The 12,500-nt window shown below is 39.8% G+C and overlaps 2 protein-coding genes across 7 annotated transcripts in view; both read right to left on the bottom strand.

Annotated features, from left to right (window-relative positions):
• The window catches only part of LOC137999597 (inverted formin-2-like), a 48,377-nt gene that overhangs the window by 265 nt on the left and 35,612 nt on the right, over nucleotides 1-12,500 (bottom strand). For all 6 annotated transcript variants that reach the window (XM_068845417.1, XM_068845420.1, XM_068845416.1 and 3 more), the window contains 7 exons: nucleotides 12,308-12,378; nucleotides 11,563-11,670; nucleotides 10,016-10,086; nucleotides 8,767-8,887; nucleotides 7,243-7,407; nucleotides 4,911-5,187; nucleotides 1-2,035 (listed from right to left, as the gene is read on the bottom strand). The exon at nucleotides 1-2,035 is cut by the window's left edge and continues 265 nt beyond it. In XM_068845417.1, the coding sequence (XP_068701518.1) occupies nucleotides 873-2,035; nucleotides 4,911-5,187; nucleotides 7,243-7,407; nucleotides 8,767-8,887; nucleotides 10,016-10,086; nucleotides 11,563-11,670; nucleotides 12,308-12,378 (1,976 nt within the window). In that variant the 3' untranslated portion in view covers nucleotides 1-872. The remainder of the gene's footprint in view (nucleotides 2,036-4,910; nucleotides 5,188-7,242; nucleotides 7,408-8,766; nucleotides 8,888-10,015; nucleotides 10,087-11,562; nucleotides 11,671-12,307; nucleotides 12,379-12,500) is intronic.
• Nucleotides 346-849, bottom strand: LOC138000961 (uncharacterized). The gene has a single exon (XM_068847629.1). It carries the CDS (start codon nucleotides 847-849, stop codon nucleotides 346-348), a length of 504 nt encoding a protein of 167 aa, XP_068703730.1.

Below are 12,500 nucleotides of genomic sequence, written 5' to 3'. Positions count from 1 at the left end.
TGCTTTAAAATGATCGCTATTTTGCAGTCAATAGCCAACAACGGAATACCAATCACCCCTCGGGGGAGACTGGCGCTTGCTGCCAGGACCTTCCCAAACGGAATGCAGTTTCCAATCTCATAGCGAGAAGTACAATTTCGACACGCGAAAACGAGAAATGTAAGTATGAATTATTTTAAACACCTGGCATTTCGATTACCTAAAAAATGTCCTTATGCGTGCACGGTTTTAAATGATGTACTCGCATGACATTTCGTTGGCGTTCCAATCAAGCTCTTAAAGCAAAAAAAACTTAAAACGTTTCAATGAATACAACAGGAGTAGAAAATGTCATTGCTTCCTCCACTACGAGGACGACTTATCTTTCTTTTTGCTTCGTGAAAACAGACCACCAAATTTACGATTTGAACTTTTTCCTTCTGAATCTTCGGATGTATGTCCTTCTCTAAATTTATCGGTTTTCTCCGCTTGCTTCTTCTTCTTCTTCTTTCCATATTGATCCTCCTTCAAGTCAATTTCATCGTGATTTAAGTTATAATCCGCAGAATCAACAGTGGTTTTGTCTGGCTTTCGCTTACTGCTATGCCGTTTGAAGCTTTTTTCTTTCTTGTTCTTCTTCTCGTTGCAGTTTTCCTTTAAGTCACACTCATCGGGAGATGCGGAGTTCTTCTCAGAGTCTGACACAGCAGCAGCCATGCCTTTACCAACTTTATCAACCTTATACTTGTGCCTACTGCCAAACATTTTAGAAATTCCGCGCGCGACCAGCGATTTGTTTCGTTTAACTTTGGAAGAGGACGTATTGCTTGGAGGAGTCAGAGAAGTATTCGCTGGGTCTCGAAGTTCCATTAACGGACTGGATGGCTTGAAACTTACGCCTGCCGGCTCGCTTGCTCGACGTTTCCTCGGTTTTCTTCTTTATAATCTTCGCTTTTATGTTCTGTAAAGTTCTCTATTAGTTCTCCCAAGTTATCATTTTTTGTTTCCTCGAGAACCTCCCTTTGGTTTATTGTCACTAGAGGTATATCTTCCTGTGGGTCTTCCCCGTTTTCTGTAATTCGTTTGCGTTTGTTTTTATTTTCAGTTTTGTTTTCTTCTATTTTCTCTAATCGCCTTTCTAGATTTGCTGCTGCGCTGTCATCAATTCCGCCATGAATGGTTTTGTCATCACGTGGTTGGCTCACTGTCTCAATCTTTCTGTTCTTTTCAAAGAGACCTTCGTCTTTGTTCATCGCAAGTCCACCCGTTTTCATTGATTGGCTTTCAGAAGTGCTCGCTGTACAATTCGTCGTGTTTTCGCGAGAAGAATCGAAGTGTTCAACTTCCAAAGGAATATCAGACAATTCCAACGAAGTATGTGATTTGTTTTTGCGGTCTCGGGTTGGAGTTGAAGAGGTGAAACTTCCTATTTTGATGTCTGATTTGCTGTCTGGGATCTTACCAGAATTGAACTCTTTACTTGCCCCATTCGATAATTCTGCACCTATCTGTGCGCCCGAAGAAAGTGCAACTTTCTGTTTAGCAGCAGCTAAATTGTTTCCTTCCCTCACTATTACAAGGTCCGGCTTCTTCATGTCCTTATTTTGTTCATTTGTTACCAAACGACAAGGCTTTTCATGAACTCCGTTAACAATTGCGGCATCCTCAGTTTTGCTGGCAAGTTCGTCCGCCTGAGCAATCGAAGATTTATCATCGGTAGGGGATGCCTTTGAGGATTTCAGTTCCATTCTCGGGGAGTTGCTTTTATGCTCCTGTTGAGTTTGGCTCACTAAATCTTCGTGGGATTTACATTCTGTTATCGCAGAAAGAAAATTAACTCCTCGACTTTGTTCACCAGTGCCTCTTTGGTTGTTCCTTGTAAAACTGTTTGTTGGTGAAGGAGATTGTGTTTCGCTCGCAGACACCGTGTCCAGTGTTTTGCTTTTATCAGAGAACACATCCTGCTCGGCTATCACACGGCCAACCCCAACCCCACTTTTACTGGTTAATACTGGCGAGCTTCCATCAGCGTCCGGAAAGACGACCGGTAAAGGGTCTGAAAAAATAATAATCATGGATAACTATACTCCATACTTCAATAAACCTCTCAATTCCCTTAGTAATAGTTTTTTGAAAATCGAGGTTGTAAATAAAGACATCAAAAATTTGTGATATTCACCCACGCGTATGTTTATCACGTGATCGTAGCCTCGTTTCCATGCAAAAAATCCCTCAGGGGGTCGACCCAACGATGTCAGTCGGGTACTTGTGACATTAATTTATTCACGTGATTTTTAATGTCACAGGATGTTATGCAGGCAACTTGAAGCACTACCGACTGGTGGTAGATCGAGTTACTGGGTAACGTGCAGTCGATGATTGTGAAATAAAGAAAGATCATTTCTGGTGGCCTGACTAAACACCTTAGTTACGGTCAACCACGGGACGGTAGGTTCCTCGATTGTTCCCTATCAACGCTGTCCTTGCAAAGGAGATCAAATATTTTGAGACAAGCGTCTAAAATGTTTTAGAGACTAGAATTTTCTTAACAAAAATAATCTCGAATCAAAAAATTCCTACATGGAAAATATTTCACGCTAAACCAAACATGAAAATTGCTGTTTGGGCATGCATATTTCGCTTGACTTATCACGTTGAGAAGAAGTCACGAGAGTGACCTTGGATCTCTCCAGAAAGGTTCAAACTCAAGTGATATGGATAAAATTACGAAAACATTTCGTACTATTTCAATATATCAGGAAGTTCCCTTGTGGTTTTCTTTTGGCAAAGTCATTACAACATTTCATAATCAACTTACAACATTTGGAGTTCGCCCTGTTACTATTTTCGAAAGCCAAAAGAAATCAATAACAAATTTCAACTGCTCTGACATATTTATTTCAATTACGCTAAATCGCGCTCTTGTGAGCATCTTTTTCGAGAAAAATGTTTCGTTGGTTTACGACAACAATAAAGAGCACTTGAATAGGGAAAGTTTTTAGAGACAACACTTCTGTTGTCATGGGAGATGTGAAGTAGACAACACGATCTCTTCCTCAAATCATTGAAGAATTATCCTTCTTTGTCAGTTTGCTCCATTTAGATTACTCTGTCCCAGGACTTGTGGTAGCAGGAAAAAAAAAAAGAAAGAAAAATAAAAAATATTTCTTGGACGGGATTTGAACCCGGAACACCACTTTGAAGGAACTGTTTTTATCCACTTAACCACTAAAGATCAATATCTTACCAAAACTAATCACTATATATATAAAATCATTGCTGAATAATGGTTAAGCCTAAGGCTTGATTTTAAAATGGTTAGCTTTCTTTTGAAGTTTGGTAACAGACATTTTTCAATGTGTAAGCTTGCTTTTTAGCGGGTGTTAATTACACGTTTACAGCGGCATTTGGAAGAAAAAATATTGAAACTTTTAAAAACATGACATCCTCGCAATTAGTGATGTGGTAGTCTCGTGGTTAAGTGAATGGGTTATCATTCAAACGTTCCAAGGTTCGAGTCCTGCGAGTCCAGACATTGGGGTTCGGCTTAAAAAAAAAGATTAATTTCCCATGATCCCTACTGAGCTCTCAGTGTCCAAAATGAACGATAATACTTCACTTCGAGCAAATTGACGATTAAGAGTAATCCTTCAATTGAGGGAGAGACGTGGTTGGAAATGGACAGTTAAGCGCATTGATAGCACCCAAATGTTCTCGTTTTGCCCAAACGTGCATTTTAAGAATACTTCAGTATGTTTCATAATCTTCAAGTTCTTCTTATTAAACGCCTTGGCTTGAATACACGGCCTTCATTGGGAGGTCTGTCTCCCAATGAATATTGATTGGCCAATCAACTGTAGCATTTTGCCTTGGCAGCGAATATCGTGGAGGCTTTTAAAGGTTAGAATAGCAACAACATCGCACAAGTAGAGAGTATTTTGTCAGCAATAAAGACTGTTTTCATTGGGATTTATTCAAAATGTTGCGGTATTTTGCTAGAAGTGTCCTCGTCGTTACAGGAGAATCATTAGAGAGATTTAACATGACGTTTAAGTGAGCACGTGACCATGATTTTCCCGCCATTTTTCTCCTTTGACGGTTACCGCTTTGCCGTTTCTACGTGAAAGTGTACATTTTCGCGTTTGCCGAATACGTGGAATTTTTTCCCGTTTTTCTTCCATATAATAAGTTGTTTGTGGAAAAAAAGAACCCAAAAACCATTTTCCGGTAAGTCAAACAAGGAAAAGTTAGGTATCGTGTTACAGAACGTTCATAACTGACAATTTTTTTCATGAACTCACGTTCACTTTCTGTTGACTCACAAAACTGTTTCATCGAAACTCGCGAAATTTGGCGGGTAAGTATTTTCAATTTACACAGCGTCTTTTTCTACCAACAAGGTTAAAAAAGACTCTTGAGTTTTTGTTATCAAAACACTCGAGATTAAGAGAGTCCATTCCGAGGTGCCGTGGGTCACGCGAAGCTTAAGTCACAAGCCTTATTCCATTTTACGTGAAACGTGAAATGTGAAACGGCAAGCCGACGTTTCGTGTTGTTAAATCTCTCTATTATCAAGCAAAATATATCGTTTATAACTAAATATTCTCAAATTGGAAGACGCAAAAATAACAGAACTTTATTCAAACTTATAAATTTTATCAAAAAAATTTTTTTAACCATTCTAAGTATTATAACGATACAAAAATTAATTGGCTTTTCCTGCGGTTGCCAGAAACTGAAAGAAAAATAAATAACTTTACAAGATGGTGGCCTTGCAGTCTATCTATAATCAAAGCGAAAAAAGCACTGAGAGATTTAGGTTTGTGTGTAAGTGTCATCTGATAAAGCTCTTAAATATAGTTAGTTTTACTGAATGAAACAAATTCAATATTTTTTTTTTACTTCATCATCCTTTCCTTTTTTAAGATTACCTCCATCTTCGTGGGATAGCCTACTACGTCTGGTCATTGGAGATGCTGATTTAGTTTTACTAGGCGGCGTGTTCTTGGAGCTCTTTCTCAGCGGGAAACCTTTCCTGATTTCTCCCAGAAGTCGATCCACAATACAGCCTTCCTTTTCGTCATCTACTGGCGGTATTTTCCCCTTTTTCACTGTTCCACCTGCTTTAGCATTTTTCTCCGCTTCTTCTTGTCGTTTCTTCTCGCGCGCCTTACGTCTCTCTTCTTGAATGCGAAACTGTTCGTTTTCCTAAAAGCGGCGATAAAAAAGAGATGATCACTACTTTTACTCGGTTGTTTGATAAGCGAGAATTCGGTTACGTCAACTGAGCTGAAAAAAAAAAAAAAAGACAAAACTACAAATTGACCATCGTAGGGAAATGAAGCACTAACATTTCAAAGCGCTAGCCCTTCGTCAGAGCACTCTTTATCCATTCCTTCTGACGAAGGGCTCAAGCTGGAAAAGTAACCTTTTCACGAAGCCATGGAAAAAAAAGATCGAAGGCCCGGAAAGCGAAGATCCCCTTGTCAAACAGTTAATGGAAAACAAACATGATTTGTGTTGTGCTTTAATTGTTTTCAATGGCTGGCGAAACATTTCCGGTGAATTTTCGAAGGGTCTTCGTTTCCCACACACACAGGCCGATAAGTGCAAAACGAAGACCACCTGAAATTAATTAAATGGCAAGGTACGTTACTTCTGTTGTTTACAACGGCTATTGAGCCATTTCGGTTGAACTGTCCCAGATCTTCCTTTTCCACACAACCAAATGTAATTTTGTCAACTCAGTTCGCAACCAAAATCACATCTCTAAAACCCACCGACACAGTTTCTTCACAAACTAACTTCATTAACTTGTTATAAGGGAATCTTTGCTTTGACATACGAGTTTAATCACGGAAAGCATCATGCCATTTACAAATTGACTTAAACAAGTGAAGGAGCACTTTAGCTTTGATAAGGAGCCAGTTATTAACCATCAAAAACTGATAAATTCTTGGGTGGCAAAAGCACTAATGATCGCTTACATTCTTCGTAAATTTCGAATTTTCAAAGCATCATTCAGTTGCTCAGAGATTATCCAGTATTGGGCACTTTGACGTTGTGCGAGGAGACAGGGTCGAGAACCTTGTTGAATTGCATTATGGGACTGTTTTGGGGGACGCATTTTCATCATTGCGTGCGCGGAGCAATAACTCAAGTTGCAAGAACGCGATGTACCACGAGATGAGCTTCCTAACCTCCAGAAAATTGTACAATGGCTCGCTTGCGTTGCCAAGGTGCAAAATTGTCCGGAAAACGAAAAGATTTGATCAAAAGGTCAGTGGGACCGTGGTACACAAGACGTTTACTTACTAACAACGTAAGTTGTTAATATTTAACCCGAAGTTAATGGTTGTCGTACAAGAATTTACGAAAGTCTCTTTGCTTTGCAGAGAAAACGACTGCCAAAACAGTCCCACAATGCAATTCAATAAGACTCTCGACCCTGTCTCTTATGCATCCTCAAAGCGGCCAGCTTTCAAATTCAGAGATAGTTCATTACGCAATGTACTTTCAACATTTAATACTGACTGATTAGAAAACGATAACGCTATGCTAATGAAGCAAAAAATTCCCCGAAAAGCGCAGACCGACAAAATTAACTGAAATAAGTAACTTCAAGGATTATCACTTGATAAAAAAAAAATTGCGCAGTTTTCAATTCGTATGCTGTGAAACCAAAACAGGAATACTACATAACGGAGACGCAGAATACATGGGCAATCAAGCCAGCCGATAAAAAGCAAAACAAATACTTTGCAGAAGTCGCTCAGCGAAGGGAAAAAAATTGAGCGAGCAAATCACGATTGCTTTTGTGTTTCTGTGTAATTGGGTGAGACGTGACGCGGGATTTTAAACCACTCATTGAGCAAAGCGTTTTAAAACCGGAAAATTCGCGAAAACTCTCTTTGAAAATTCTATTTGAAAACCAGAGACCACTGAAAGTTATTTTTTGATTTGCTCGCTCATGAAAAAATAACTTTCCCGCGCCGCATCAGGTTTAAGCGCTGATTGGGTTATACGATTGTCATAGTCTGTCGTGATTGACCAAAGTTATCATCCCACAATCTATTTCGCATTACAAGAGGCTGCACTCGACCAAGGAACCACGTTCACTGGGGAATTCATGATTCCACCCTAGAAGGTGAGAGGGACAATGGAGAGGGACGGGGAGGGGTTGGTGAGTAGATACCATGGATTTAGAAAAAGCAACGCTAAGATTTATTCAAAAAGATATGGGTTCAATTTTTTTCTTTTTACCTTTTTAGCTGTAATAAGTTGATCACAGAAAGTTTTGAATAAAGACAACAACTCCTGCAATTTTAACTTGCCCTCATCTTCACAGAAGTACTGTGCAAGTTGTTTTGTGAGATCGTTGATCTCGGCTAGGCCGCTGTCGAGTTCTTGTGCCTTTTTTTTCGCAGCCTGAAAAAAAAAAAATACACAAAACGCAAATGAAATACAACAGAAACAGATGCCGGGAACGCGATTTCCTCGATGAAGAAACTATTTTTCTGTGCAAAAGATAAGCGCAGTTATGAAATAACGTTTCCAGGATTCTTTATAACTGTTAAGTTCTTTCAAGAACTACGATTATCTTTTGCCCCGAAAATCGTTCCCTGACTGTCGTTCCAATATATGACTTTCATATCCACGCCATTTTATATTCCCCTCTTCCGGGATATATCAAGGGTACTTACAACACGGCGGCTCCACTCAGGTTCTGGGTGTTGTGTGACGTATGAGTTTTATAGTGGTGCATTTTCCAGTAAAATAGTAAAATAACAAACTGGCAAATAGGCCATTTGTATAATAGAGTGATTTGGTAACGGCTGGTGGACTTGTATACTACACATGTCACATACATGCTCACGGCGGTTGACAATTATTTCTCGGGCGCAGAGTAAGATCGTACGTCAGCTTGGAACGGCACCTCTGGCAGCTGCTATCAGTCGATAATTGATTTGACCTACCCACCCTGCCCATGGATGAATGTGAAAGGAGGACAGACCACAACTTTCACGCACAGTGCGTGGTTTCTTTACCGTCCAACGGTGTGGATTATAAAAGGAAGGGCTGTGAGAAGGGGCCGGCCTACGGTTTATAGTCCTTACCCGATTAGCACTTTCTGCTGAGTAACTTAAGACCCCGCTGATTGCTGTTCCGACCGGGTTTCGAACTCGCGATCTCCCGCACGAAAGACCGCGATGCTCAACCAACTGAGCCACTGGACGGTGGTTGGTCGTCTACCAAGACCTAGCCTGCCTAGCTGGTGGTATTAGGGAGTTTAAACATGTGACATTTTTGAGCCGCGGACGGAAACCGAAAATGACCATTTCGCATGCCAGGACAATAGTGTCTCCCAGATTTTTAACCTAATCATCTCTAATGGAGGAAAGATACTTAGCAATATAAAGGTGGTGATGGCAAGACAAACTAAAAGGGAAAACATGTCACTTTCGGTTGCCGTCCACGGCTAAAAAACGTCGCATGCGTAAACTCCCAATTGTTGGCGCGAGATGCAAATTAACGAGCGGCGAAGCCGCGCGGAGAATGGGGAGGGGCGCACAGTAATTTTGAATTTCGTGCCAAAATAACGCCAGCTGCGCAGGATTGTTTTTTGTGGGTTTTATTGCCCTCGAGTCCCATTTAAGCTTGGAATTTTTTATTCTTCTTCAATTGATTAAGTTGTTTCATCAACCGAGTTAATCTTGCGCTTTGAAAATACTATCTCCACTCGGTAAATTGACAGGATATCACAAGCAAAAAAAACGAAAGTTCCACCTCCATGAAATCATTAAACTTCTTTGAAACGTCTTTTGGCCCATTCTTCATCGCTTTTTCTAGTTCTTTCAGCTTGGCCTTGAGATTTTTCACCTCCTCTGTAATGTTTTCAACAGATAATCTACAGAAAAAAAAAGTGGTTTCATCGTTGTAAATAAAACATTGAAGTCTTGTCCACAAATACATATCACTCAATTGTTTTCAGATTCAACAACAATTTTTGCGCGCATTGTTTGCCAAAGGCGCGTCTACCTCGCAATGCACAAACCATGTTTTGCCCTCCACTCGAAAACCGCTGACAAAATGAATTAGTTTTCTTAGAAATGGATTTGGAACGGCTGTGGATCGGCCAATTAAGTTCGATGTCTGAATCAACAGGCGTATTCTAAATTTGTGTCTGTCGAAACTCTAATTAAGTTCGGCTCATGAAAAGTACGGCGTCTGAATCAGGCCTTTGGAGAAAATTGCATTTCGAGCGAGCGATATTTTGGCAGATTTCAATTCAGCTTCAGTTCTTAGCGAAGTCATATTCCAGTTTTCGGAGAACCGAGCTTCATAACCAGTTCCCTCTATAAACTATGATAAATACGGGTTTAAAGTCCGTAAGACAGAGAATGAGCGAATTCCTTACACTTGGATTGTTGTCAAAACCTTAATTTTGGTAAGTTTTCGTTACTAGGGAGTTTAAAGACGAAGCAACGGATACGGCAACCAAAAAGTCAGTTCGAGTGGTTATAAGTACTTCGCTATTATTCCGTCTTGTTCACGCAGTGAAATATTTGCGAAGAATTCTACAACTGGATTCAGTGGCTCCCACAGTCTTAAGGTAAAGTTAGAAACGGGAAAAATCACTCTTTTTGGTCGCGTCTTTGTTGCTGAAAATCAAATTTTCACGTTGCTGTTTTTCAGAGCACAGCCAAGAAATGTATACCCTGGTGGTTTCCGGTGTCGGTCATCGGCCTTCGGCCTTCGGCCGCCGAAGCGAAGCGAAGAATTTCCGTCCGCCGCAAGCGAGGAAAAACCTCTGGTACCCAGAGTAAGAAATGTACTTAAATGCGTACCGCACGTGCAGCACGTTCATTTTTCCCATAATGCAGTTTTGTGGCGTTGTCGATGTCGATGATGATGGGAATAAACGCGAAATAACTACGATAGCACTAAGTTATATTTTGAAGTGACGTTTTCGCTTAACTCCCATTTAACCCTTAGTTATGCTTTGTTATATCTTCTGTTCCAACATTGCACCTACTTGACTGCCTTGTCCAGGTGTATCATGTCATCCGGAAACTTCAACACTTCCTCACGCTTTTCTTCGGCAACCTTAAAGACAGAGACACACAAGACATTTGAGTCAATCAATCTTTTGCTGCAAATAGACCTTATTCATAAATGGCGGTCAATTTATAATTCTTTTGTCGAAGTGCAAATTAGCCTACCAAGCCTCGATACCATACAGTGAATTGAAAAGATTTCTTGCTCTGAAATGAGGCTTGGTAGGCTAATTTGCACGTGGACAAAAGAATTGTAAATGTGATCGCCATTTATGAATAAGGTCTATACAGGTGAATTAGAGGAGGGAATGTCTGGTGATGTAAAAGGCACAAAAGTAGCAAATGCATCTTCCCACAGTGCACTAGCACGTAGATCATTAACATTTTCTGTGAATAATAATAATAATAATAATAATAATAATAATAATAATAATAATAATAATAAGCTGTCCTTGGATTGAAAGCAAGTCTAAGAAGAAGGAGGAGAAGACACTGAAGTATAGTCCACTACGATGGGAGCTTTTAAGCTCATATCCGGGAAAAAGTTGCTTTTCATCAAGTTTACATCATCATGATAGATGTCTTGGGAGGCTGGTCAAGCGAGTTGGATACAAGTATTGGGAAATTGCTAGGAAAAGAAGCAAAGATGTGCTGAGGAACATGCAAAAATCAGTGTTGTCAAGCACACTGAATATTGCACGGGTATTCAATGTTGCAACGTGATGTCTATGCGGGAGGGATACTTAAGATGTAAGTAGTCTTTCTTTTGTAGCTTTTAGCTTTTCCTCTCTTTTATTTTTAATGATTCTTGTAGTCAAGTTTCACTTTCACTTCTCACAGGATACACTATGCGCCCCATGTTTCATTTTAATGTAGCATAGGTGTTTTTACTGCATCATCATAATAATAATCCTGAATAATTAACTTTATTTAAGTGTGGGCTGGTTTTTGAGAAGAGGGGAAAACCGGAGTACCCGGAGAAAAACCTCTCGGAGCAGAGAAGAGAACCGACAAACTCAACCCACATATGGCGCCGAGTGTGGGAATCGAACCCGGGCCACATTGGTGGGAGGCGAGTGCTCTCAAGATTTTGACCAATCACAAGAGTTGAAATCAAAAGCCAAGAAACGTTTACAATTTTACATGTTCCCCACATACGATTTCTGTGGAATTCATTTAAACTAAGACCAGATGAAAGATGGGAGATGGTTGGAAAGTAAGGATGAATATAATACTGCTTTTATGAAGTTTTGTTAACTTTTGCTGTTTAAGCCAATCAGAAGTAAGTACAGACAATAAAAAAGTTATCACCTTTTTGCATACCAATTGAATTCCAACATGTTCGTTGCCGTTGTTGCTATCGTTCTTATCTGGACCGTTTCTTAATAAAAACCTGGCGTCCAGTCTTAAGTTGACCCCCGCGAGCAGTAATGCAAAATCTCAATCAGCCGCACAAACTGCTTTAAAACTCTACCAATAAAAAACGCTCTTTAAAAGAGAAAAGTAACAAACGGGATTTACTTACGTGTACCAAGAAATGCATCAGATTCATGCGAGGCTTGTTAGCTCGTGTATCAACAATCTTGAGAAGTGAGTTGATTTTAAAGGCGACAGCATTCCCGGCGTATCCACCCTGTGGCAAGAAAGAAACAGTAAAAGCAAGAGTCCATTGCAAGAGTAAGAATCTGGTATCAGATTTGTCCCCTATAAGCGTCAAAACTCAATGTTATGCCCAATTCAAATCTCCCGGGGTTAAGTAAGTTCTTTGTGTATTGTATTTGTATTATAGTGTAGTATTTACATTAAATTATATGGAAATACCTGGAACAAAACGATTTACTCCCAAAGGGTTTGAATTGAGTACAACATTGAGTTCTTAGATTTCGTCTAATGTTTATTTTCCCGCAAAACTTGGTTTCAAAATAGACACTTTTCCGACGCTGATGGGGCAAATCTTACTCTTGGATGATCGACTCTTGGTAAACGTTGAAAGCGATTTACTTAATCCTGGATTGGTGGAAACTTTTCTTTTAGTTTACATATATACCGATCAAAACTGTTTCCACAAGATTCAAAGCCTTCAATTTTGAGATACACCTCTTGTTTTCCTACAGCATAAAATTAGATGTTAAAGGTGTTTTTGACTGGAGAAACTAAAAAAATCGTTGACATTTAATTGCGGCCCGCGCCTGATTAGTGTTAATTGTCTTTTGAACAACTGGGCTGTCGAAAGTTGATCACACACAGCTAGGATCCCAAATGGCACTTACCGAGTTTAGGAAGTTGCCTATGATAAGAATCAACTGAAGAACTTCGGGCAGAATCTTACTCTGAAGAATATCTGGAAAATATTAATTAAAATAAGGAAGACACTGAAATTAACTTGAAAGCACTCAAAGGGAAGAACGTAACGTATGAAATACCAAGAGAAACAACAGTCGAATTGGGTAGAATAAGAGTGGT

This window comes from Montipora foliosa, chromosome 4, assembly GCF_036669935.1.
Source record: "Montipora foliosa isolate CH-2021 chromosome 4, ASM3666993v2, whole genome shotgun sequence".
NCBI lineage: Eukaryota > Metazoa > Cnidaria > Anthozoa > Scleractinia > Acroporidae > Montipora > Montipora foliosa.
Note: the sequence above shows the minus strand (reverse complement) of the source record. Positions and strands in the feature narration are given on the sequence as shown.

What these genes read in the sequence shown, in the direction of transcription:
- LOC138000961 (XM_068847629.1), bottom strand. Translation starts at nt 849, where the DNA reads ATGGAACTTCGAGACCCAGCGAATACTTCTCTGACTCCTCCAAGCAAT.